Below are 27,013 nucleotides of genomic sequence, written 5' to 3'. Positions count from 1 at the left end.
GAACAGACTTGGGGGAAGCATGAGTGGAAACCAGGATACAAGTAAGGTAAAGTGATAATGCCTTGAGGCAGTCACCATGTTTGGGTTTGTTAATTGGAATACTTAGTTGTCTTATCCAGCCACCCTCTATCCAGTTTCCCTAAATGTGTTAGCATTATGGTTGGTGCTGATGATGGAGAAAGGAATAAGATACAGAGCCTGCCTTCAGGAAGCTTTACAGTTGAGACTCTCGGTACTAGAGAAATAGATGGTTTAGAAAACTAGAAGTCAGGGCCGGGGTTGTGTGTTAAGCCACTGCCTGTGATGCTGGCATCTCTTATGAGTGCCCTTTTGAGTCCTGGCTGCTCCACTTCTGATCCAGCCCTGGCTGTTGGAAACATTTGGGGCCCTGAACCATCATATGGAAGATCTTTTTCTCTTTGTCTCTCCCTCTCTGTTACTCTGCCTTTCAAATAAATAAAACAAGTCTTTTTTTTTTTTTTTTTTTTTTTTTTGACAGGCAGAGTGGACAGTGAGAGAGAGAGAGACAGAGAGAAAGGTCTTCCTTTGCCGTTGGTTCACCCTCCAATGGCCGCCACAGCCGGTGCACTGCGGCCGGTGCACCGCGCTGATCCGAAGGCAGGAGCCAGGTGCTTCTCCTGGTCTCCCATGGGGTGCAGGGCCCAAGCACTTGGGCCATCCTCCACTGCCTTCCCGGGCCATAGCAGAGAGCTGGCCTGGAAGAGGGGCAACCGGGACAGAATCCGGCGCCCTGACCGGGACTAGAACCCGGTGTGCCGGCGCCGCAAGGCAGAGGATTAGCCTATTGAGCCACGGCGCCAGCCCTAAAACAAGTCTTTAAAAAGAAAAACGAGGTCACAAATGAGTCAGACTACTGGAAAACACAGCTTTCTCTCAGGCCAGTGGATCTCAGTGAGAGGCCACTGGGATTGATAGTGAGCTTTGCAAAGGGAACAAGAAGAGCACAAGAAATGGAGTAGAGAATGCTCAGGCATGGAGTTTGTAGGAGCACAGCACATTCAGAAACTGATTAATGGGCCCTGGAGAGATTTGTTAAGGTGTGTGTACACCTGAGCCCTCTGGGCCTGTTACGACTTTGGGCGTGTTACTCTCCATCCACAGCTGTCAGCTCTCAACCTGTGGCCTTGCTTCCTTCTACAGCTGGGAATATTTCTGTCTAGGCATGTATTAGAAAGGTCAGAGGAAAAAGTCTTTTAAGCCTAGGAACTGATTTTGCTACTTTGAAAATTTATTGAGGCCGGCGCCGCGGCTCACTAGGCTAATCCTCCGCCTTGCGGCGCCAGCACACCGGGTTCTAGTCCCGGTCGGGGCACCAATCCTGTCCCGGTTGCCCCTCTTCTAGGCCAGCTCTCTGCTGTGGCCAGGGAGTGCAGTGGAGGATGGCCCAAGTGCTTGGGCCCTGCACCCCATGGGAGACCAGGAGAAGCACCTGGCTCCTGCCATCGGATCAGCGCGGTGCGCTGGCCGCAGCGCGCTACCGCGGCGGCCATTGGAGGGTGAACCAATGGCAAAAGGAAGACCTTTCTCTCTGTCTCTCTCTCTCACTATCCACTCTGCCTGTCAAAAATTAATAAAAAAAATTTTATTGAGCTATATTTACATACCATGAATTTACCTAAGTATACAGTTCACTTATTTTTAGATTTACAGAGTTGTGCAGCCATCACCACAATCCAGTTTTACAACATTTCTGGATCACCTAGAAAGATCCCTCATGTTCATTTGCTGTCAGATCCTTTGTGGCCATTCCTACTCCTACCTCTAGGACACCAGTGGTCTGTTTGCTGTTTCTATACATTTTCCTTTTCTGGACATCGTCTATAAATGGAATCATACAATATGTGCTCTTTGCATGTGATTTCTTTCACTTACCAGTAATGTTTTCAAGGTTCCTCTGTGTTGTAGCATGTCTCAGTATTGTTGAGTGGTATTCTATTGTATGAATGTACCATGTTTGGTTTATCCATTCACCCTTTGATGGACATTTGGATTATTTACACTGTTTTGCTATTATGAATGATGGTGCCATTATGTATTTTGACTGAGTCACTCACAGATTTTCATGTGGACATATGCTTTCATTTCTCTTTCATAGGCATCCAGGAATAGAATTTCTGGGTAATGTGGTACATTTATGTTTAGCTTTTTAAGAAACTGTGAGATTATTTCCAGAGTAACTGAATGTTTTAGCTGTTGCTTGTGTTTGCTTTTTCTCGGTATGCCCTGAGGAATAGCTTCATGACAGACATGAGATAGATAACAGACATGTAATAGATAACAGCAGATGTGGTAGGTAGGATGTGAAAGGGTCTGGAAGTTCCTGGTAAGAAGTACCTTGAATAATCATTTCTGGCTTCAGGAGGTATTGCCTGTGGAGTGTCCCACCCTACTGGGAATCTTTCTCTTTGTAAGCTGCTTTTGCAGCCATCATTCTGTAGAACTCCTGTAAATCCAATAAATATTTTTCTTTTTTAAACAAGTAAGCTATTTTTTAAAAAATTTATTTGACAGATGGAGTTATAGATAGAGAGACAGAGACAAAGATCTTCCTTCCGTTGGTTCACTCCTCAAATAGCCACTACGGCCGGCACTGCACCGATCCGAAGCCAGGAACCAGGTGCTTCTTTCTGGTCTCCCATGCAGGAGACCATGTACTTGGGCCATCCTCCACTGTCCTCCCAGGCCACAGCAGAGAGCTGGACTGGAAGAGGAGCAACCGGGATTAGAACCCGACGCCCATATGGGATGCCGGCACCACAGGTGGAAGATTAACTAAGTGAGCCACAGTGTCGGCCCACAAGCCAGCTATTTATAATTGTATTTGAATTTTTTTTTTTAATTTGACAGATTTAGTGAGAGAGAGAGAGAGAGAAAGGTCTTCCTTCCGTTGGTTCACCCCCAAAATGGCCGCCATGGCTGGAGCTACACCAATTCAAAGCTTAGATTTGGTGAAACGTGAAACGTATTAATTTTTTAAAAAGATTACAGTACTGCCTATAGAATATTCTGGTTAGAAATGTTGAATCCAAATCCAATCAGATTGCTAGAGCTGACTTCCCTTTGCAAGAAATACAGGGATAGAGGATGAAGTTAAATGACACCCAAGGAAACAAACCCAGAATGCCACCCTTTCCATAACACAACTGACCAGGTTTCTGCAGCACTGAAAACAGCATGGAAAGAAAGGGTGGAACAAGGGGCCAGCTCTAGATTCAAGGAGCCTTAAGAATAACCTCAAGTAGGGGCTGGGCCATGGCACAGTAGGTTAATCCTCCACCTGTGGCACCGGCATCCCATATGGGCGCTGGTTCTAGTCCAGGCTGCTGCTCCTCCAATCCAGCTCTCTACTGTGGCCTGGGAAAGCAAAAGAGTCCTTAGGCCTCTGTACCCGCGTGGGAGACCAGGAAGAAGCAATTGGCTCCTGGCTTTGTACCTGCGCAGCTCCGGCCGTTGCAGCCATTTGGGTAATGAACCAATGGAAGGAAGACCTTCTCTCTGTCTCTGTCTGTAACTCTACCTGTCAAATAAATAAATAAAATCTTAAAAAAAAAAATAAAGAAAGAATAACCTCAAGTTGTCACATACCTTGTCTCCTAACTCTCTGGAGTAGAGTTTTTTTTGGATCATGATTCTAACAAATATCTGGGGGGCACAAAGTATCTTGTTTGGAGACAAATGTGGAAATTTGGTTTTGAGCTGTGAGCTCTGTGTTTCCCTCTGGAGACTTCTGTCTTGGTGTCACTCTACCCTGGGTCTCGCAGCTTCCTTTCAGGTGCACGGCCAGCACTGAGAACACCCAGCCATCACCTTGGTGATTGCCTTTTTAAATTTTTTTTTAAAGATTTGTTTATTTATTTGAAAGGCAGAGTTACAGAGAGGCAGAGTTATAGAGTTCACTCCCCAGATTGCCGCAATAGCCGGAGTTAGGCCAGTCTGAAGCCAGGAGCTTCCTCTGGGTCTCCCACATGGGAGCAGGGGCCCAAGGACTTGGGTCATCTTCTGTTGGTTTCCCAGGACATAGCAGAGAGCTGGATCGGAAGTGGAGTAGCCGGGACTCAAACTGGTGCCCAAATAGGATGCTGGGGTTGAAGGCGGCGGCTTTATCCACTAAGCCACAGCATTGGCCCCTGGTAATTGCCTTTGTCTCTGTTCAGGGTTGGCCTCTTTCTAGCATCCCATTTTTCCTCATTTTTGGCTTACTCTATTGAATAGAATTATTGAACTGACACAGATCTTTCAGTATTTGTTCAAGAAAAAGCCTGAGAAAACTCCTTGAATATCTGATAACTTGTTCATTCTACTCTTGTTTTTGATCCATATTGGACAGCTATCTAGAATCTAGTAAGTGCCCTATAAGTTGTGAATGATTAAATGAGTGTACCTATCTTCTTTTTAAAAACATGCATCTGTGGGTTAGAGTGTATGTTAAATATCGATTCTTGTTTAATTTTTCAGATTTCAACATTCCAAGAAAAGGTTTTTTTGTTGTGTGTGTGTTTGTGTGTGTGTGTGTATGTGTGTATGTATGTTTTTTTTTTTTTCAAGTAGTAAAATACCCATTTTTGCCTGAATTTCACTCTGGCATGAACTACCAGAAAAACTGGCAAAAATCTACCTTTACTGTGGGCAGGAATGGACTCATCCTCCTTGATGCCTCTTTGGAAGCAGGGATACTGGGAGCTATACCCAGAGTCGATGCACGGATAATTGGTCCCTAGAATTAGTCACAGTACACCCTTGGCTTGTTCTGTGTAAACTTTTTGCTAGAATCACAGCGGTGCACATGAGTCTCCAGAGTAATAGACACAGCAGTGACTTTGTGTTGTGACAGACTTCTTGTTCTTGTAAGACTGGCAGATTACTGAGTATTGTTTTGTTATCAACCTCCGGTCTTCTATGCTATTGGCAGTAGAAATTGACAAGGGACTACTAGGCAGCTCAGACAAGGTTTACTGGGGGCTTATGCTTGAGCGCAAGGGAGACAGCATGCTTCCCTGTTGAGCTGAACAGCTGCTTTATGGGTTAGGTAGGTGTGGTGGTTCTCGATGGGCACATGGCACTTTGATCTGCATCTGGCATGGAGTTCTGTGTTTATCTCCCTTGTTATATGACATCTTGGTTTGCATTCAGCTAGGTGTTATGCACTGGAGCTGTTGCTATTTTTTGCACACAACATGCTCAGAGTGGCAGTGTTTCGCCCTACCACCCAAGAAGGTCACATGTCAATCACATGGGACACCCTGGGCATGTGTGCAGAGTATGGAAGTCCCTCACAGGGCAAAAGGGAGGTCTTTTGTGTTAGGGTCTAGATGCTTCTTGCTCCTGATTGTTTTGGAGCTGGAGACTCGCAGAGTGTCAGATCAGGAGGATCTTGATTTAGTGAACCTGTCTCTGTGTGAGTCACAGGGGCTCAGTTCCGTAGACTATAAGGCAGGGGTTTTATAGGTATGGTATTTATCCCAAAATGTTGTGGGGATTAAATAGATAATCAAGGGAATACATGCAGGTAAAATTTTACTGCTCGCATGACTTGCCTCCCACCCCCACCCATGCCCCATTGATATCTCTTGGGAAGTGGGTGGGAACGAGAAAGGTTGTATACTTCCCCCTCCCTGCTTGTGGATTCTTCATCTGTGGATTCAGCCAACCACAGATGGAAAATGTAAAATAAAATAAAATAAAAAATATCTGTACTAAATTCGTCCAGACTTCTTTTCTTACCACTGTTTCCTAAGTGATGCAATGTAACAACTATTTACATAGCATTTATGCATACTAGGTATCATATGTCATGTAGAAGTGACTTATAGGACATGGCAAATGCTATGCCATTTTCCATAAGGGAGTTGAGCATCTGTGGGTTTTAGTATCCATGGGGTCCTGCAACCAGCCCCATAGATACTGCCCCTGCCTTGAGTAGTCTCTGGTCGTTTGGAGAGCCACTTAGTATGCCAGTGAAGGAACTAGAGAAGAGTACAGGCCCTGGCCGGGTGTGCTGTAGTCGGGGACTTGGAGGAGTTAGGAGGCTGCAGCCCTGGGGGACTCAGACCATGGGGAAGAGCTAGCAAGCCCCGCTGGTTGACTGGCTGGGGTTACTGGAAGGGGGGAATGGGCAGGCCAGCCTGGAAGTGTGTTATGGAAAGCTCATGTGGGGGATGTGGATGTCATTTGATCTTACAGACAACTGTGAATGCCTTGGTGCCAGATTTCTCATTTATGAGATGCATCTAGATGAGAGACGTCATAGACTTAGGGGTCTGTGACTGGATTTGACCCATGAATGTATTGTGTTTGGTTTCCTCGGTGCTTTAAAATTTCTCAAGTTGCCATGTTTATCTGGAGATCTGTCCATACTGACCTTTATTCCCATGTGGTGTTGAGTGACTGAAGCTGTAAGAAGTGTCTGGGTTTCCCTTCCCTTAACCCCTTTGTAAGGCTGGCCTCAGGTGAGGCTGCTTGTTTGAGGGTGCCACCACTGGTGTAGAGCTGCAGTCCCTAAAATCATGGCCATGAGCCATATGTGGCTTTGTAAAGTTAGGTTACATTAGATCAAATGAGAAGTTATGTTTCTCATTTGCACTAGCTGCATCTCAATTGCTAAGTAACCATGTGTGGCCAATGGTTACTGTTTTGGACAGCGCAGATATAGAACATTTTGGTCATTGCTGAAAGTTGTTTGGGCTAGTTTAGATCTTTACTTTTTTAAAGGTTACTCTCCCCCGCCCCCCGAGTGGCAGAGAGAGAGAGATCTTCCACCTACCTGCTTGTTCATTCCCCAAATGGCTGCAATAGCCCCAGGAGTCAGGAATTCCATCTGGGACTTGCTGTTTTCCTGGCCACCAGAGGGAAGCTGGATTGGAAGTGGATCAACCAGGACTTGAATTTGCACTTCTGTGTGGGATACCAGTATCACAAACCTCTGGTTAACCTGCTTTACCTGCTGTGCTACAGGCTGCCTCTGGTCTGGATCTTTAAACAAAGCTTACTAGCTCTGTCAGTTTTTAAGCCTTGCCTCCTGGCTTCATTTGGCTTATTGTTGCCTTGTGTGTAAAAGGTTTTGGTTTGATGGTGTGATGATCCTAAATTCCTTTCAGTAGGCAATCCTGTGTAGGTAACTCTACAAGTCCCCTTAATCTGATAGTAATTACTTATGTTTAGATAGATGCTTACTGTTGTGGCTTATGAACGAACTGTTTCTGGAGTGTGCTCCAGAAGATGAACCTAAAGAGGAGGCTTCCCAGAGGCGTGATTATTGGGGTGGGTGTCCAGCACCTTCCTAATTTTGGTGACTTAATTCTCCATCCCGTTCTGTAAGCACAAAGACGTTTTTGTTCTTATTCTTGGAACTGAAAGAGTGTAATGCAGAGTGATAATTAATTTCTCCATTATTTTTAATAAGGTTGCAGTCTAGAGACTTTTAATAACCCAAGAATGTATAGACAGCAATGGTGTACAGCTCTGTTTTTAGTTTTGAAAAGATTTATTTTATTTTTATTTGAAAGGCAGAGTTAGACAAAGAAAGGGAGGGAGGGCATATATATATATATATATATATATATATATATATATATATATTCCTTTCGCTGGTTCACTCTCCAGATGGCTGCAAAGCCAGAGCTGGGCCAGGCCAAAGCCAGGAGCCAGGTCATCTGGATCTCCCATGTGGGTGGTAGGGGTCCACACAATTTAGGCATCTTCCACTGCTTTGCCAGGCCATTAGCAGGGAGCTGGATCAGAAGCAGAGCATCCAGGACTTGAACCAGCGCTCGTATGGGATATTGGTATTGCGGGCGGTAGCTTAGCCTGTTACACCACAACACCAGTCCCGCTGCTCTGTTTTAAAAAGGCTAAATAGTGCTAATAGAGTATACAGTGTTTTCTTTCTGACCCAGTAGATGTTGTCAGCATTTGTCTGAGGGGAGAACAGCAAGTATAGAAGTGTTCACACACAACCATACTGTGTGAAATAAAAAATTCTGAGCAAATCGGAATGTATGTAGGGATTTGGAGGATGGGCTCTATCGTGATGCCTGCATGCAATAGGATATTGGGGCCGGCGCTGTGGTGTAGTGGATAAAGCTGCTGCCTGCAGTTCTGGCATCCCATATGAGCACCGGTTCAAGTCCCTGCCACTCCACTTCTGATCCAGCTCTCTGCTATGGCTTGAGAAAGCAGTAGAAGATGGCCCAAGTCCTTGGGCCCCTGCACCCGTGTGAGAAGACCTGGAGGAAGCTCCTGGCTGCTGCCTTTGGATTGGCGCAGCTCCGGCTGTTGCAGGCAGTTGGGGAGTGAACCAGCGAATGGAAGACGTCTCTCTATCTCTCTGCCTCTCCTTCTCTCTCTGTGTAACTCTTTCAGATAAATAAATAGATCTTAAAAAAAAAATAGGATATCATCCAGTCCCTGAGAATGAAGGTATAGATCTCTGTTTAGTGATTTGGGAAGATTTTCACGCACACTGAGCAAAAAAACTGCACAGGTACGTGTGCCAAGGCATCTTGTGGGATAGTCACCAAGGCAGAGTTAGAGAGGTCCTCTGGTTCAATCCAAAGGCCGGCAATGGCCAGGGGTGGGCCACAGAGGGTGCAAGGGGCCCAAGCATTTAGACCATCTTGCTTTTCCTGGCGCAAGAGCAGGCACTGCTGTGCCACAACAAATTAACTATTTGGGTGTTGTCTGGTTGGCAACAAGCAGCTGAGTAAAATACCTAACTGAATTCATTACTCCAAGGTATGCGAAGAACAGTGGGGAATAGAGCATGCCGGTAACGCCACTTGCTGGTTATTTTGGGAACTGTTCACCGAAAGCTATTTTTAAGATCAACATGTCTGGGAAAAGAGAGGTTTCTTTTTTCCAAAAATTGCACCGAGCTAAAACCAAAGCCTTAGCTGATGCGAATGTGTTGTTCAGGTGTTAGCAGTACTGCCCTCACTATCCGTTCATTGGACAGTAGCGCAACCCCAAGAAAAGGATGGTTGGTGGTGACTTAACGTCGGCTAGGTGTAGGAGGCACCAGCCCCAGGTTGGGTTATGGTGACTGATTCGCGAGTCCCGGCTTCTCCCTCCTGGTAGCTACCATTTCTCGAATAACTACGACTAAGGGCGCAAAATCAGGAACTCCTTGTTTTCTAAGGTTCCCTAAGGCCGCAAAACGGCTGCTCGGTTTTTACCCAGAAGGCCACTCGCCGACCGCCCCCAAATTTGCATACGCACCCTTCGCTGGGGCGGGGCTCGCAGTGGGCGGATCCTGTGCGCGCTTGGCATCTCGCGTCCGCGGGTCCGGCGGCGCCAGGACTGCTTCCCGTGCGGTTTCTCCTCGCTGAGTGATTTTCTTCCTTGCTTGCTGATCAGTGCAGTCTCGAATGGGCATGCACGCCCTGGGCTCCGGGGCGGTGTCAGAGCAAGCGGGAGGGCGCGCCGCGCGCCAGGCCAGCTTTTGACGGTCTGCTGGTGTTTGTCGTTGCAGGTGGTTCTTCTAGGCATGGACATCCTGTCCGCCCTGGTGACCCGGCTGCAGGATCGGTTCAAGGCGCAGATCGGCACAGGTGAGCCGCGGGGCAGAGCGGGACCGGCAGACTCTCCACCCGCAGCCTTCCCAGCTCTCCATCTGGCCGAGATTTTGCCTTGCAGGGCCCGGCCCCTACCCTCCACCGCCTCCTCTCCAGGCCCCTCCTCTAACCTCCACAACCTCTCCCTACTCCTCCAACATGCCTCCCCGCCCGCCCCTTCCTGGGCCTGAATGGCGGTGGGGGCTGGGGGCTGCCCCACTGCCACCCCTGCCCTGCCAGGTTCAGCCCTGCTCAGTGACCTCACTGCACCCACCGCCGTTTCATCCCCACTGACTTTTCCTTCCAGCCTTGGCGTGCTAATGTGGAGCGGCAGTAGCATGTATTCTAACATGCAATACTCCTGCCACTTTTAGTTTTTTTTTTTTTTTTCCTTTTCTTTTTTAAAGCTTCATTTATTTGAAAGGCATTGTTAGAGAGAGGGAGAAGGATACACAGGGAGAGATGATGGTCCATCTGCTGGTTCACTCCCCAAGTTCACTCCCTGGCCGGGGCGTCCCATCTAGGTGTCCACGTGGGTGGGGTGGCAGGAGGCTAAGTACTCATGCCATCATCTGCTGCTTTCCCTGGTGTGTTAGCAGGAAGCTGGATCAGAAGTGGTGCAGCTGGCCTGGAGCCGCTGCTCATACGGGGTGCTGGAGTCCTAGGCCCCCCACTTTTACTTCTTGTGCAGAATTGCCTTCACTGTTGGTGCTGACCTAGTCATTGTGTGTTTCCAGCCTCCCTTTACAGAACCGAGCCAGGTGGATTTTGCTGCAGATGATTGTCGTTGGCCTTGCTGGCCTCAGTTTGATCGTAAATGTCATTAAGGTGTGCAGTATATGCTCACTCTTATTTTGGGGCAAGAACAAGGTGTCAGCAAAGCAAAGAGAAAGCACAGATTTTGGAGATTTAGAGATGACTTAGTATCTTTAACTTCTCCACTGCTGGCATTTCATGATTGCCGTGTAAACACTAAGCAGTTCTGTCTGTGCGACCATTCCTAATAGAATGTCTCCATTTTTTTTTTAAAGATTTTAATATTTTATTTGAAAGAGTTACAGAGAGGTAGAGATAGAGAGAGAGAGATCCTCCATCCTCTGGTTCACTCCCGAGATGGCCACAATGGCCGGAGCTGTGCCAATCCAAAGCTAGGAGCCAGGAGCTTCCTCCTGGTCTCCCATGTGGGTGCAGGGGTCCAAGGACTTGGGTCATCTTCCACTGCTTTCCCAGGCCATAGCAGAAAGCTGGATTGGAAGAGGAGCAGCTGGGATTCGAACCGGCTCCCATACGGGATGCCGATGCTTCAGGCCAGGGCATTAACCCACTGTGCCACAGCGCTGGCCCCAATGTCTCCATTTCTGTTAATGCATGTGTATCTCTTCTTTTCATTTATTGGAAAGGCAGAGAGAAAAAATTGGGGGGGGGGGTGGCATGCCAGCAGACAGGGAGAGAAATATTCCCATCCTTTTATCAGCTCCCCAAGTGCCTACAACAGTTGAAGCTGGGCCAGTACAAAGCCTGGGGCGTGGAGCTCCATCTGGATCTCCTGCAGGAGCCAGGGGGAAGGAATTTGGAATCTGGAGCAGACCCCAGCTCTGAGCCCTTAGCTGCTGCTTAGTTCTTGCACCGTGTGCCTGCCCCTGAGTGTTCTTTTCTAATCAGGGTCCTCCTTGAGAAAAGGTGGTGAACTGTTTTTCCATTGTTGCACTAAGCTATCTGTCTACAGTTTTTTTTTTTTTAATAAAGCTCTGATACTTAGAAGTTTGATATCTTAATAGTGTTCCATTTTCTTTCTAAATTAGCTGAATTCTCAGGGACAACTCTTGTAGTAGAGGATTGTAGACTCTCAAGAGAAGAAGAGTGTGCTGACCTCTGGTGTGTACAAGCCTCCACCTGATATGTGTGTGTGATGTACAATCAAACAGACGTGCAGATGATGAAATGGAGGTTGCCCCATAAGTGCCCAGCCAAGCACATAAGATGGACTCTCCCTTTCTCTCTCTTTCCTAATTACTTTTTTTTTTTTAAAGATTTTTTTTTCTTTTTATTTGAAAGAGCAGCAAGAGAGAGGGAGAGGGAGAGAAATAGGAAGAGAGAGAAAGAGACAGACAGACAGACAAAGAGACTGCAGATGGCTACAAGAGCTGGGCCACGCTGAAGCTGGAAGCTGGGAACTTCAACCTGGTCACACACATGGGTGGCAGGGCCCTAAGTACTTGGACCATCTACTGCTGCCTTTCCAGACACATTAGCAGGAGGCTGGATCAGAATGAAGCAGCCAGGACTGGAACTGGAGCTCTGATGTGGGTGCTCTAAGTGGAGGCTTAATTTGCTGTAGCACCACACAGCCCCTCCAACGTTCCCTTTTGTATTGACTCTTCCCTCGAAAGGCCTTCTATTATAGTGCTTCCTCAGCTTACAGATGTGATGGAAGCTGGCTGGAGGGAAGAGGGGAAGGAGGGAGATAGTAGTTTTCTTGTGGTTACTTGCATGGGTTTCAGCAAAGAGAGTGGAGCTGTACACAGGATGGGTGGCTTTCGAATGAGATAATGCCAGTGAGGCCAGGGCTTTGTCTTCCCAGGTAGTAGAAATCGAAACACTCTGTGACCACAGATCTCCAAACAGGTTATCAATTTGCATTTTGATTTTCAGTGCTGCCAAGTCTAATAGACAGACTGGGAGATGCGAAAGACTCTGTGCGGGAGCAAGACCAGACTCTGCTGCTAAAGATCATGGATCAAGCTGCTAACCCTCAGGTAGGCAAGCGAAGTGTTCCAGTGCCCGCTGGTGTGGTTGTGTGTGTACACACTCCTGCAGGTTGTAATGCCAGAGATGTCTTTCAAGCCGCTGTATTACTTAGGAAAATTTTCATAGCACTTAATCTGGCCCCATATATTTTAATACATAGTATTGGCTTGGCTTATTATTAAATTCATTAGACTTTTTTTTTTTTTTTAAGATTTATTTATTTATGTGAAAGTCAGAGTTACAGAGAGAAGGAGAGGAGAAAGAGAGAGAGGTCTTCCATCCTCTGGTTCACTTCCCAATTGGCCACAGCGGCCGGAGTTGCCTGATATGAAACCAGGAGCTTCTTCCAGGTCTCCCACGTGGGTGCAGGGGCCCAAGGACTTGGGCCATCTTCTACTGCTTTCCCAGGCCATAGCAGAGAGCTGGATTGGAAGTGGAGCAGTTGGGACTCGAACTGCTGCCTGTATGGGATGCCAGCACTGCAGGTGGCAGCTTTACCTGCTGCTATGCCACAGTGTCTGCTCCTCCATTAGACTCTTTAGCTCCTTGTCTTTACTGATTCTCATTGTTCTGAAAAGAGGCAGCTGTGGGGGCCAGAGGTATGGAGCTCTGGTCCCTGTCTGCCAGTGAGCTGTGGCCATAGGGATGGATGACACAACCCTGCTTTCCAGGGTCCTGTTGCTGGGGGTCCTCAGAGAGAGCCCTGGGAGTCAAGCAGGTACTGGGCTCAGGGACAGGCTGGGACAGCTGTTCCAGGCAGTGAGTACAGTGAGTGCCTCCTCAGCAAGGTGCCTGCTGTCTTTTGGCCTCACTTACCTCACCTGTAAAATAGGAACAGCTCTCCTTTCCTTTCAGGATTGTTGGGCAAATTCAATGCAATTCTACGAAAGGGAATGTGGTTTGAAAACTGTAACCTGATAGACCTGATAACATTGTCTGTCCCTGTTTTCCAGGGCGTTCTCTAGAGGGCTAAGTGGGTTGCTAGGGGATGAGATGCCGATGAGGTGCCTATTAAGAGGCTCCTCTTCTGCGGCCACCTTGCTGAAGGCAAGGCTACGGAAGGCTCTGTCCTCCTCACTTGTTCTTTGCTGTCTGCAGTACGTCTGGGACAGGATGCTTGGAGGCTTCAAACACAAGAATTTCCGCACGCGAGAAGGCATCTGTCTCTGCCTTGTTGCCACACTCAATGCGTAAGTCCAGGGTGAACCAGGGGTTTTATATGAAGTGTTCCACCTTTTGAGATTGTCTTTTTGTCACTTGGTATCATGGCAGTGAGGTCGCATGCATGTTGTTGCCCATAACAGTTAGTCCATCTTAATGCTGAGTAGATTCCATGCACAGGTGTATCACACCTGCTGAAGAGCGTCTGGGTAATTTCCGGTTTTGTTGTTATCAACATGGGTGTACAGTTCCACGTGAACTTCCATTTCTTGGGTCAGTGCCCCATGATATAATTGTGGTTAATCGTTGGGTCATTTGCTAAGTCCATTTTTGGTTTTGAAAGAAACTGCCAAATCCCATTCCCGCCAGCAAGGTTCAAAAGATCTGGTTTCTTCATACCTCCCTGCTGGCATTGGCTCTTATCACTGTGGTTTTTTTTTTTAGCCATTTTATGTGTATGCAGTGATGTTTCAGTGTGGCATTAATCTGCATTTTCCTAACGGCCATTGACATTGAACAAATCTTTCCTCATGCTTATGTAAATGACAGGGTTTTTTTTTTAATTAAAAATTTCAAATCACATTTTCTGACTTTAACAGTAATACTGTGTGTGTGTATATATATATATATATATATATATAAATATATATATAAATTAACATAAGGAAGAAAATAGATTACAATAATTCTGCCACTTTATTTTTTTCTACCTGTAAAGTTATGTGTGTGTGTATATAAATACTTTTTTTAAATTGGGATTGTAATGTTTGCATTTCTTTGTAAATTTTTTCTCAATGTTAGCTTTTTTTACTTTTTAAGATTTATTTTCTTTATTTGAAAGGCAGAGTTACAGAGGGAAAGATAGAGACAGAGAGGTCTTCCGTCCACTGATTTACTCCCCGCATGGTCACAATAGCCAGGGCTGACCTGGCTGAAACCAGGAGCCCAGAGCTCCATCTGGATCTCCTACATGAGTGCAGGGGCCCAAAGATCCAGGCCATCCTCCACTGCTTTCACAGGCACATTAGCAGGGAGCTGGATTGGAAATGGAGCATCTGGGACTTGAACTGGTAGTACCTATATGGGATGCAGGTGGTGACTTAACCATCACATTGCTGGCCCCTACGTGTTAGCTTTTTCCATGTCATTGGATTTGACCATGTGGCTGAAGGTTTCATCATAATAGTTTTGGGAATTTACACTGAGGAGGCGGTGAGGGTAATCAAGGGGGCTGCACTCAGTAGGATGGTGAGGAGTTGAGCCGTGTGGTCACTGTCTTTCACTGCGCAGAGTTTGGTGAGGACCCTCTAGGGGCTCACAGTTGGATTGGCACACTGGCTTGCACAAAACAGGAACCAGGACATGACAGAACAGTAGTGTAGGGGTGGCTCCTGGGAGGCAAGGCCCGGCTTTGGCTCAGTCCGGAAGCCATAGGGCCAGAATGGAGATAGCCAGGATTCCTGAAAGGAGACTCGAGTGCATGGAAGCCCGAAGGCTCTGAGCTCTGCGCAGAGGGGCCATCAGGGCACACTGACTTTGCAGCCAGCGTGGATGGGACATAGAGGGCATTGGGGTGAGGCGGGGCAGAGGAAGAGGAGCTATGGGCTCCTTTGCTCTCACTAACAAGAAAACTGTTTGCTTTCAGCTCTGGAGCACAGACTTTAACTCTAAGCAAGATTGTGCCACATATATGTAACTTACTTGGAGACCCAAACAGCCAGGTGAGTGAGGAGGGAAAGCCTGGGTGGGAAAACTACATGGCCAGTGGGTGTTCTGAGCATGCCCAGTGGGTGGGAGGGGCTTTATCCATCTCTGTAGAATTCTGATGTTTATTTACCCTGCCAGTCATCCATTGACCTGGATAAAATTCATGGGTGAATGTGGTGGGCACTTTGTCGCCTTCTGTACGAATGGCTGAGAAATAAGTAGCCTATGAATTGTCACCCAGACCAGTGCCCAAGATGCTATCTCTCTGGTTACCATCTCTGCTGCCAGAGGGTAGGGCTGGAGTGGGGGAGAAGGATGGGACAGGGGCACGAAGGGACTTTCCTGGAGTAAGGAAGATTTCCTGTATTTCCTTTGGGCGGGGCTACCCTGGTATGTAGACATCAGTGTAGAAACTCATGAAGCAGAACCCTTATGCAAATACCACCTAAATTTCAAAAAGTACCACTTCCTCAGGGTAGGCGCATGAGAGGGTTGGCCATGTGCTCTGTGATTAGCTGTCAGTCAGTGCCCCAGCTTCCCAGCCCTGGGCTGCGGAAGTGCCAGCTGTCTTGCCCAGTTCAAGCCTCTTCCTCACTCAAAGGCCTTCTTATTACCTCAGCTTATAGAATGATAAGAAGTACACTGCAGGGGTAGGTGTTTAGCCCAGCAATTAAGATGATGGGTTGGGTGCTGGCGTCCCGCATGGGAATGCCTGGGTTTGATGCCTGACCCTGGCTGCTTGCTCCAGCTTCTTGCTAAGGCAGATCCTGAAAGACAGCAATGATGGCTCCAGTGATTAGGTTCTTGCCACTCATGTGGGTGACCTGGTTTGAGTTCCTGGCTCCCAGAGTTGGCCCAGTTCAGCCCCAGCCATTGCAGGTGCTTGAGGAGTGGACTAGCATGTGGGAGCTCTCTCTCTCTGCCTGTCAAAAAAAAAAAAAAAGTTAAAAAAATTCATGTTTATCAAAAAAAAAGATACTCTATTAGATAAAGGATCTTCCATTCACTGATTCATCTGCCTCCTTCCACCTATGTGGCTGGATGGCACAGGCTGGCTGGGGGCTGAAGCCGGGAGCTGAGAACACAATCTAGATCTCCCATGTGGGTGGCATGGACCCAATTACTTGCCATCACCACTCCTCCCAGAGTCCACATTAGTAGGACTCTGAGTCAGGAGCTGGAGCCTGGTGTCAAAACCAGGCCCTCTGGTGTGGGATGCAGGCATGTAAATGGTGTAGTGGAATGCCTGCCCTTCATGTTTAGTCTTAACTGATGATTGCTAACTTGCCCTCCCAAGAGGGGAGTCAGGCCCTCCTTGTACTTCCTCTCGCCAGCTGCCAGGTCTCTGGGGGTCTGCACAAGTGCCATGTGCCCGTCCTTTTTCCTTCCTGTCTTGGCTCAGGCCCCCACACTAGGCCTCTGGTCACCTCCTCCTCCGCATCTGTGTGCTGTTGGCCGCTTCCTGCCGCCCGTCTCCTGCCCACTCACTGCCTGTCTGCCCGTCGGCTCTGCTCCAAGCTTTGTTGAAAATAGATGGCATTGGAAATAAAAATTTTCACATTTTAATTTACAGTCAGCATTAATTTAAAAAATACTTTGAACTATTTAAAAAGTTTTTGAATTACCAAGTGGATTATTTTGCCCTTTTCTCCTTTTTGGTCACTTCTCCATCTGTGGAGGAAAATGTTACAGAGGGCACACTTTGAAGGTGTCACTGCTTCCACAGGTTATTGTTAGTGGAGCAGAGAAGCCGGTGTGGCCAGCTGAGGTTATTAACAGTGGTCACACAGGTGATCTGAGTATTCACCCAGGCCTGGGGCTGGCACCCTGGCTTCCTCAGCATGCTGCAGCCAAGAGACCCAGGAGACACTGTCCAGGACACTTCCAGGGCTGGTGTGGGCGGGCGGCGGGGAGAAACCCCATGACCGTGCGTGGACCCTACTCCGGCACCGTCCTCACAGTCCCCTTCTTCTCCTTGCACTTACTGAGTGCTTTCACTGTAGGCTGTCTTGTCTGTTGGCTTGGCTTGTGGGCGAGGGGGTGGGAGTACTGCTTGATTGTTTTTTTTTTTTTTTTTTTTTTTTTTTTTGACAGGCAGAGTGGATAGTGAAAGAGAGAGAGACAGAGAGAAAGGTCTTCCTTTTTGCCGTTGGTTCACCCTCCAATGGCCACTGCGGCCAGCGCGTTGTGCTGATCCAAAGCCAGGAGCCAGGTGTTTCTCCTGGTCTCCCATGCGGGTGCAGGGCCCAAGCACTTGGGCCATCCTCCACTGCCTTCCCGGGCCATAGCAGAGAGCTGGCCTGGAAGAGGGGCAACCGGGATAGAATCCGGTGCCCCAACTGGGACTAGAACCCGGTGTGCCGGCGCCGCAAGGCGGAGGATTAGCCTGTTAAGCCACGGCACCGGCCTGCTTGATTGTTTTTGAGCCTAAGGTTTGTTTCTGTAGCTGGGATGGACAACACCCTGATGTGTCCGGAAGGGATAGGCTCGGACTCTCTCTGTCTGAAACAGGGCAGGCTAGGTGTGGATCCAGGAGACAGGGAGTGCAGTGTTAAACACATTTAATGTCTTGAAACAGTTACTCTCTCATCCTTGAAGCTCTTCAGATAGCTGATCCATTCCAGGTTTCCCTTTCTTGTGACCTTTCTGCTAGGAGAGGCCACAGCTAAGCAGCCGTCCCCACCCCCACCCCCACCTCCGGCCTGCACTTCGCAGTTCAAGGTTCTGCAGAAGGGTCTGATCTGCTGCACTCTTTCCTGACTTTCCTCATTTAGGTCTAGAGAAGGGGGTAACTTGTAAGATCTCTCCAGGGATAAAAACAGCAAGTTTTTCCTCATTTTAGAAGCAGGTAAATTTCTAGTGACCAACACAATCCCCCATTTCTAGAAGTGTTGATTTAGTGAAGAGTTTCAGGTGGTGTTCAGTCTCCCAACAGTTTGTCATAGTGTTTGGAAGCTGCAAAAAGGTGGAGTATTTTCAGACCTGTGAGCTTCCTACCATAGTGCACAAGACTAAATTAACGAAGCAGGGCCTGCCGCTGGTCCTTGCTTTGCTTTCAACAGCCAGCTGACTGTGGGGGGCACTTGAGTCTGAGCCTCAGTTTTCCCTTTCTAATGGGGCAGTGGTGAGTACTTAACTCCCCTTCTTTATGAGTGATTGGGAGGAGACTGTTGCTCTAAGTAGAAGACCCTTAGAAGAGCCAAGTCACTCAATAATCTCTTCATTTATTTATTTGAGAGAAAGAGACAGAGCTTCCATCTGCTGGTTCACTCCTCAAAATGCATACAAACCTGGGGCTGGACCAGGGCCAAAGCCAGGAACCAGAAACCCATCCAGGTCTCCTGCAACCTATGTTGTCACCTCTTGCTTCCCAGGATGCTTGTTAGCGGGAAGCTAGAATTGGGAATGGAGTCAGGACTCAGATGTAAGCACTCCAGTTCGGGATATGCACGTGCCAGATGGTCTTGACAACTAGGGCAAATGCCTGTCCTGAGGTGGTTATTTTCATTTGAAATCACACTCCCTGCCTTATGTCATGAGTTTCTCAGGGTTTCTGAGAAACTTGTAGGTTTATAGTATTTTTTTTTTAAGATTTATTTTATTTATTTGAAAGAGTTACAGAGAGAGGTAGAGACAGAGACAGAGGTCTTCCATCCACTGGTTCACTCCCCAGATGCCGCAATGGCCAGAGCTGTGCCAATCTGAAGCCAGGAGCCAGGAGCTTCCTCCAGGTCTCCCACATGGATGCAGGGGCCCAAGGACTTGGCTGTCTTGTACTGCTTTCCCAGGCCATTAGCAGAGAGCTGGATGGGAAGAGGAGCAGCCAGGACTAGAACCGGTGCCCATATGTGATGCTGGCACCTCAGGCCAGAGCTTTAACCCACTGTGCCACAGTGCTGGCCTCAAGTGTATAATATTTTAAATCATGAAACACAAGTGGACTTGAAAATGTTCATGGAAAATAGAACTAAGAGATAAATCTACTTCGGTGCAAAAAGCTTGAAATCTGTGATTAGAGGTCTTAAAATTGTTCATGGAAAGTGTGCATTGTGAGAAAGCACATGGGTTTCAAAATGACTTTGCACCAAATAAACTAATCCTAGCCGGCGCTGCGGCTCACTAGGCTAATCCTCCGCCTTGCGGCGCCGGCACACCAGGTTCTAGTCCCGGTCGGGGCGCCGGATTCTGTCCCGGTTGCCCCTCTTCCAGGCCAGCTCTCTGCTGTGGCCAGGGAGTGCAGTGGAGGATGGCCCAAGTCCTTGGGCCCTGCACCCCATGGGAGACCAGGAGAAGCACCTGGCTCCTGCCTTTGGATCAGCGCAGTGCGCTGGCCGCAGAGGCCATTGGAGAGCGAACCAAGGGAAAAGGAAGACCTTTCTCTCTGTCTCTCTCACTGTCCACTCTGCCTGTCAAAAAAAAAAAAAAAATTAAAAAAAAAATAAACTAATCCTTTAATTCCAGTTCTCCATGACATTTTTGTGGTAGCCATGTGCTTAATTATTGGTGCTCTAGGCTACATACATACCTTCATGTACCAAAAATTAGCTTCATTACCAAAAATTAGGTGTTCCTGGACTGCTTCTGGGTAGTAATAATAATAATAATAATACATCTTAAAATAATAACCTTACATGGAATTGCATCTTACTGTCCTGTGTAGTCACCATAAAGATGATATGTTTTTCTTTAAAATTTTAAAATAAGATTTATTTATTTACTTGAAAGCCAGAGTTACAGAGAAAAAGGAGACATAGAGAATGCTTTTCCATCCACTGGTTCATTCTCCCCAAGTGACCACAACATCCGAGACTAAGCCAGGCCAAAACCAGGAGCTTCTTCTGGGTCTCCCATGTGGGTAGCAGGGACCCAAACACTTCGGCTATCCTCCGCAGCTTTTCCCAGACCATTAGCAGGGAGCTGGATCAGAATTGGAGCAGCTGGAACACAAGCCAGAGCCCATATGGGATGCCAGCATTGCAGATGGTGGCTCTACCAGCTATGCTGTGATGCTGGCCCCTATAATATTTTTTTTAAATAGTTATTTATTTGAAAGGCAGAGTTAAGGGGGCGGGGGAGGGGGCAGAGAGAGAGAGAGAGGTCGGTCGGTCTTCCATCCATTGATTTGCTCCCCAGATGGCCGCAACAGCCAGCTGGAGCTGCGCTGATCCAAAGCCAGGAGCCAGGAGCCTCTTCTGGGTCTCCTGCGTGAGTGCATGGGCCCAAGGACTGCTTTCCTAGGCCATAGCAGAGAGCTGGATCAGAAGAAGAGCAGTTGAGAGTTAAACTGGGGCCCGTATGGGATGCCAGCACTGCAGGCTGCGGCTTTATCCACTATGCCACGGCACTGCGCCCCTCCCCCCCATGTGGCCTGTAGATAGTGGTTTTATAGGTTGCCTCCTTGGCCTGTGCCTCTGATTTTGAGAAGATTCTTAGGTTTTGTTAGGTTTGTTTTTGTATTTGCCCCCTCATCTATCAAATGAGATTGCTGCACAACCAGCAGCTCTCAGTGCTCTGTAGCAGACATGATTTATGGCCACAGTATTCTGAATTGAGCCTTCTGAAAACAGCCTGTGTATTCACATCTGCCTCGGGAGTGCCACTTCTACACACAGATGTGCACAAGCACACATGCGCACACACATTCCCTGTCTCCCAGGAATCCCCTGTGCCAGAAATTCATCACCCTTTTTGTGTACATATGTAGGCTGCACTGTATGCCTCATCTATTTTATTTTTTATCAGCTTTTCCTGCTCGTCACTAAAGCCCAAGGGTCAGGCCCATAACTTGTCCTTTCCACAGTCCCAGACAGCCCTTCTTTCCCGAAAGTCTTTGCTGCCTGTCTCAGATCAGAGAGGCGCTCATGTCATGTTAGGGCTGTTGCAGCACTTGGGTGCCTGGCATAGCTGCCAGCCTCCAGCTCAACATTGTCTAGTAGCGAGTGTGCAGAGAATGTTCTCTGGGCTACTTTGGTGATTACCTCCATCTGCTAGGTTTAGCTTTAAACAGACTGCAAATCCCCCCCAAGTTCTTTTCATTGACCTGAGGGCATAGAACAGGGAACTCTCAGACTGCACGGAGGCTATGGGTTAGGATGCTTTTGGCTACAAGTAACTGAAAACTCAACTGAGAAATACTAGAGCAGTATAGAAATGTCTCACCTTGCATAGAGAGGGTCCTGCAGTAGGGAGTTTCTGGTTAGGAACTCCGTGGTGCCCTCAGAAACTTTTGCCATGGAGCCGGCACTGTCATGTAACAGGTAAAGCCACTGCTTGCAGTGTCAGCATCCTATATGGGTGCCAATTCGAGTTCCTGCTGCTCTACTTCCAGTCCAGCTCCCTGCTAATGAGCCTGGGAGAGCAGCAGAAGATGGCCCAAGTGCTTGGGCCCCTGCATCTGCGTGGGAGACCTGGAAAAATTTCCTGGGTCCTGGCTTAGGCCTGGCTTGGTCCTGGTCTTTGTGGCCATCTGGAGAGTGAATTAGCGAGTGGGAGGTATCTCTCTCTCTCTCCCTCACCCTCACCTTCTCCCTCTTCCTCTCTGTAACTCTGACTTCTAAAATAAATTCACAAATCTTTAAACAAAGAGTTTATCCCTGTCTGCCCTGGCATTTGTTCTCTGTAGTTGTCCCCAGGGCACAGTGCAGATGCAGGCAGCCACTCACATTCAGGCCTGGCCTGGTAGGAGAAGCTGGTTCTTCCCCAGCTCCTCTACTATCTGAGACTTGTCTTGTTGAAAAGTTCAGACAGAGCCAGAAGAGATGAGGATGATCACATGCCTCCCTTGTGCTACCACCTGGCTCCTGCCAAGGCCAGGTTCATCTGTTTTCCTTCCCTGCCCTGTTACTTGGAAGCAAAATTTAGATGACTTTGAAGCAAACATCATTTCCTTTCCTTCTTAAATGCTCTAAAAGATAAGGACTTTTATTCTTCTTAAAAAACAGCACTCGTACCCCTGTCACCTGTTGCCCAAGAGTGAGCAATTCAGAGCATCAGGTCCCCAGCCAGTGCACACGGGTCCCTGTGCATCTCTTACAGGCAGCGAGCATTGTCCAGAGGCTTTCCCGTGGACCACGTCCTGCCATGTGCTCCAGAGTTAGTGTCCATGGCCCTGTCGCTGAGAAAGACGAGGGCCATGTGCTGGGTGTTCTGAAAGCCTATGCTTGGTGACAAGGAGGACAGGGCAGTGGCCATAGCAAGGGTGGCTGGTGCCTGAAACGCTGCACACAGTCTGGGACAGTAGGCGCGGGTCCTGCCTGGAAGCTGTAGGTCTTGTCTCACAGCTTCTCAGATTGCATTGCCAAGGTCCCCGCTGACTGCTGTCTGACCTGCTCAGGGGTGGAGTGCACAGCTTCACAGCCTAATACATCTTCAGGTGTCCGAGGACTGGTACCTACTGGGTGCCTGTGCTGGCCTGGTGTCTCCACTGCAGCCTAGGGGTGGAGGCGGGGAGCGCAGGCACAGCCTGCGGCACCCGCTCTCTGTGGGAACTGCTGTTGCAGCTGTGCTGGTTTCCCAGAAGGACTGGGTGCATTTGGATTCTCATCAGCTTACTGACTGCCTTCCCATCCTCAGCCCAAGCTCGAGGCCTTCTCTTGAGTTTCTTGCTTTGCAGGAAGTCCTTATGTTGATTTTGCTATTGGGGTGCAGTCTGATGCCATGAGAAGAGCAGGGCCTGCACTCAGAGGCAGCTGCTGTTAGCCTCTGTACCCACCAGCTGTGGGCCTCGGGCAGGGGCTGACCCAGCCAGCTCCCAGGCCCTCCGCTGTCCTAGCAGACAGCAGCCCTGCAAGGGAGTTAGGAGCGACATGGCATGCTCTGGAGATGTCGGCTTCTGCTGAGTATTTGTGTGAAGCCTGGCAGGTAGTGTGCTTCATGTGTGTGGCCCTTGTGTAGCTGCAATGGCCTGAAATTTTGGGGTTCCTGTCTGCGGTGGTCCTGAGGAGTTACAGATGGAGGCAGTGTGAGGACAGTGTGATCATGTGGAGAGCAAGTACAGCATCTCTCTGCCATCTCAGCTGAGTTGCATGCGTGTAAATTACCCATCTCACCTGGAGTACTTTGTGCTTCCAAAGAAACTCTCTTCATCTGTGCTGGTGTTTCTTCAATGAAGGTGCGTTGGAAAGCTTCACATGCTGTCTGACCCTGTAGCTCTCTAAGCCCAAGGAAAGGCTGTTCTAAAGGCTACGGCTGTTGGTTTAAAAGATGTAGGTAATACGAGTCCTTTATGGCTGCAAACTTTTGTCCTGAAGGCTGGAGGGTGTTTGTGTGCAGGTATCTGTGCAGTGTTTAAGAGTTTGGGTGGGAGGTATGAAAGCTGTGGCTGTCCTCCTTCATGGGGTGGCCTCCACATTGCCAGTGCCATGTGTCATCCTGTGCCTAGCCAGCTCTGCACTTGCCTTGAATGCATGGTCCGTGCAGTGTTTCCATTCATGTTTATCTAGTGGGCACTCAGATCTTTGTTGAATGAATCCATTATTCCTCTTAGCTCTCACAGCAGCCCCCAACTACACATGAGGAAATTGAGACTGAAAGCGTTCCAGGTCTTTTATTGTAAGCTCCAGGGTTCCTGAATGGCCAAGAAGGCCCCTGGGTCTACTTCTTTGACTCTGAAGCTAGAGAGATTTTTCTATTAATGTTCTAAAGTGCTTATGGCTCAGCCGTTTCAAGTGGCCGCCTGGATATCACTTGCTCTTTAAGATCACCTTGTGATTGCTGTGAGCAGATGCTAGCACTAGACAGGGGGCAGAAGGGAGGCACTTTGGACTGATGTTCAAGACCAAGCAGCGTTGCCGGCTTCTGTGATGTATGCATGTTTCAACGTAAAAATGTCCCTACCACGACTCTCTGTTAGCTCCAGCTGCCATAACAAAATGCATGGACTGGGTGGCTTAAATGACAGTTATTTTATTGCCATTCTGGAGGCTAGGAGTGAGGCAAGGGTGCCAGCGTGGCTAGGTTCCAGTGAGAGCCTCTTCCTGGCTTGTAGACATTGCCTTCCTGCTGTGTGCTCACAGGGCCTCTGCCTGTGAGCCGCAGTTCCCTGGTGTCTGAAAGGGACACTGATCCTTTCATTTCAGGGCCCCACCATTGTGGTCTCATTTAACCTTAATTGCCTCCTTAATAGGCCTTGTTTCCAATATAGTAACATTGGGAGTTAGGGCTAGAGAGTTTTAATTGGGAGGGGAGGACGATTTCAGCCAATAGCATCACAGTGCAAGTGACAAGGGATAGGACCCAGGACTTGTCTTTTTCCACCAGAAGGAGGACTTGTAACACTGTTAAATCAAAGGGCAGTCTGTAGTATTCTGAACTGTAAGCTTTTGCTTGTAACCCTGCCTCTTTCTCCTTTGCTTCCTTCTTCATTACTTTGATTTCATTGTTTGAGATCAGATTTAGAATGTTTCTCCCCTATCTTTGCCTGATGAATGAGGTACATCCCCCCCAATACCACCTGGCCTTCATACCATTCTATGTTAACTGTGTTTTCCTCCTGCTTGTTTGTAAAAGTTTAAATCTCCAGGAAAACCATCAGTATAGTGAACACCCATATTTGCCAGCTAATATTTGTCACATTTGTGATGTATCTGTCCATATCTCTGTCTGTGCATGGGCTAATACACAGGTGCATACTTTATTCTGAACTGTTTTTAAGTCACAAGCAGATGTAGTATTTTTACCACTAGGTCTTTAGTGTGTGTCATTTAATAACAAGGACATTTTCTTACCTGACCACAGACCAGTTTCTATCTCTAAAGCCCCAGGCTGTGTTTTGTGCCACTCTCAGGGTTCATGTCTGCCTCTGGCCAGTCCGGCTTGCTCGCCATCCCTGCAGTTGTGCCTGCAGCCCTGCTTTCCCGCCTTTGCCCGGGCCGTCCCTCGTGTGGCCCAGTCCATGGGTCCTGGGAAATCCTGTCCTTGCAAGCACGTTCCAAGCTGTTGCTTCCTCCTCCATACAGCGTTTCTCAGTCCTTTAGACTGTGTGAGCACTTCATGTTCCTGAATAACGTTTATTGTGTTGCTTATGTATTCAGCGTGAAATTTATGGACTTTCCCTTCATCTCCTTTTTAAGACTACAAGCTACTTGGTTATGGGGCTTTTGTATAGCTTGTATTACCCATTTTTGTTGCTCGTTAAGTGTGTGATTGACTTGAATCCAGAGGGTTTTCTATGGCACTTCATTTTTAGTGATTGATTTATTAGTAGTGTTTTCTATTTCAGAAAGGTGGTCTGGGAATTTAGGTTTCCTGACATCTTCAAGAGTGGAAACCTGTAAGGCACATGGACTTTAACGTGTCCATAGCGGCTGGGTCCTGCATGTTTACTATTGCAGAACAAAAAGCATCACACGTGGTTTTCACAGTTGGGCCCGTGTGAGAGGTTGTGTCCACAGTGGCACTGGTGATTTGGCTGTAAAGCGGGGTGGTGTGTGGCCTGGTGTGTCCCAGCAGGAAGTGCTGGCACTGACACAGAGCAGCTGTAAGATCTCTTCTTTTACATCTAGGTTCGAGATGCAGCCATAAACAGCTTAGTGGAAATTTACAGACATGTAGGAGAACGTGTGAGGGCAGATCTCAGTAAAAAAGGATTGCCTCAATCCCGGTGAGTTCAGACTTTTTTCCTTTTTTCTGCTCTTTGCCCCCTACTCTTTTTCGGTTAACATCTTGGTTTGTACTACATTCTCTGCTGTGATAATTTTATTCAAAGAATATGTTTTTTATGGGTTGGTGCCTGTTGTGACCTTGTGCAGATCATGTGTCAGGGGTCCTCTCCTGTTGCACTTCTTCAGGAGTAAGACTTTCTTACCCGGACACCTGGCCAGGTCCCATGGCATATGCTGATCTTAGAAGCACATTTCAGAGCGATTGATGTGAAAACATTCAGCTCAGTTTTCTCTATCTGGTGTGCACACTGCACTTAGTATGGTGTGTGCTTAGCATATATTTGTTGGAATGAATGATGCTGTTCCAGAATACATCTGAATAGAAATACACACATGACCAATAATTCTGGGAAACATTTCTGGAATGTTAGTTTCTGTTCAGTCATGTTCTCAACATGCAGAAGTGGATGCAAGGGGGTCAGTGTCTCGTCAGACCCCAGGTGAGTCCACAGATGGCTGTTTATTGTAGTTACAGTTTTAAAGATATGTAACAGTTGGATATCTGTAACTCCTTTTCTTTTTTTAAAAGATTTATTCATTTCGGGGGCCAGCGCTATGGCGCAACGGGTTAAAGCCCTGGCCTGAAGCACCAGCATCCTATATGGGCACCAGTTCTAGTCCCGGCTGCTCTTCCATTCCAGCTCTCTGCCTGGGAAAGTAGTAGAAGATGGCTCAAGTCTTTGGGCCCCTGCATTTGCGTGGGAGGCCCAGAAGAAGCTCCTGGCTCCTGACTTCATATCAGCTCAGCGGCTGACTTCATATCAGCATTGCGGTCATTTGGGGAGTGAACCAGCGGATGGAAGACCTCTCCCTCTCTCTGTCTCTACCTCGCTTTCTAACTCAAATAAATAAAAATAAATCTTTAAAAAAAGATTTATTCATTTGAAAGGCGATGTTATATATAGAGAGGGAGAGATAGAGAAAGAGAGAGAGAAACAGGTATCTTCCATCTCCGGTTTACTTCCCAAATAGCAACAGCCAAGTCTGGGTGAGGCTGAAGCCAGGAGCCAAAAACTCCATCCTGGCCACATGGACTTGGGCCATCTTCTGCTGCTTTCCCAGGGATATTTGCAGGGAGCTAAATTGAAAGTGGAGCAGCCACATCTTGAACAGTGCTCATATGGAATACCAGCATATCGGTGGTGGCTTAACCTGCCGTGCTACAAC

General features: G+C 47.9%; 1 protein-coding gene and 1 non-coding gene across 2 annotated transcripts in view; one reads left to right on the top strand and one right to left on the bottom strand.

The window, feature by feature from the left end:
- Window positions 1–27,013, top strand: part of CLASP1 (cytoplasmic linker associated protein 1) — a 291,310-nt gene that overhangs the window by 74,249 nt on the left and 190,048 nt on the right. Inside the window, exons 3-7 of the mRNA XM_062178774.1 lie at window positions 9,488–9,566; window positions 12,222–12,325; window positions 13,416–13,507; window positions 15,124–15,199; window positions 25,688–25,785. Coding sequence (XP_062034758.1) covers window positions 9,488–9,566; window positions 12,222–12,325; window positions 13,416–13,507; window positions 15,124–15,199; window positions 25,688–25,785 — 449 coding nt within the window. The remainder of the gene's footprint in view (window positions 1–9,487; window positions 9,567–12,221; window positions 12,326–13,415; window positions 13,508–15,123; window positions 15,200–25,687; window positions 25,786–27,013) is intronic.
- LOC133768723 (U4atac minor spliceosomal RNA) lies at window positions 8,871–8,997 on the bottom strand. The gene has a single exon (XR_009867061.1). It is a non-coding gene; the product is annotated as a U4atac minor spliceosomal RNA (small nuclear RNA).

Source organism: Lepus europaeus, chromosome 1 (genome assembly GCF_033115175.1).
Source record: "Lepus europaeus isolate LE1 chromosome 1, mLepTim1.pri, whole genome shotgun sequence".
In the NCBI taxonomy this organism is placed as follows: domain Eukaryota; kingdom Metazoa; phylum Chordata; class Mammalia; order Lagomorpha; family Leporidae; genus Lepus; species Lepus europaeus.
This window is presented reverse-complemented; position numbering and strand designations above follow the sequence as displayed.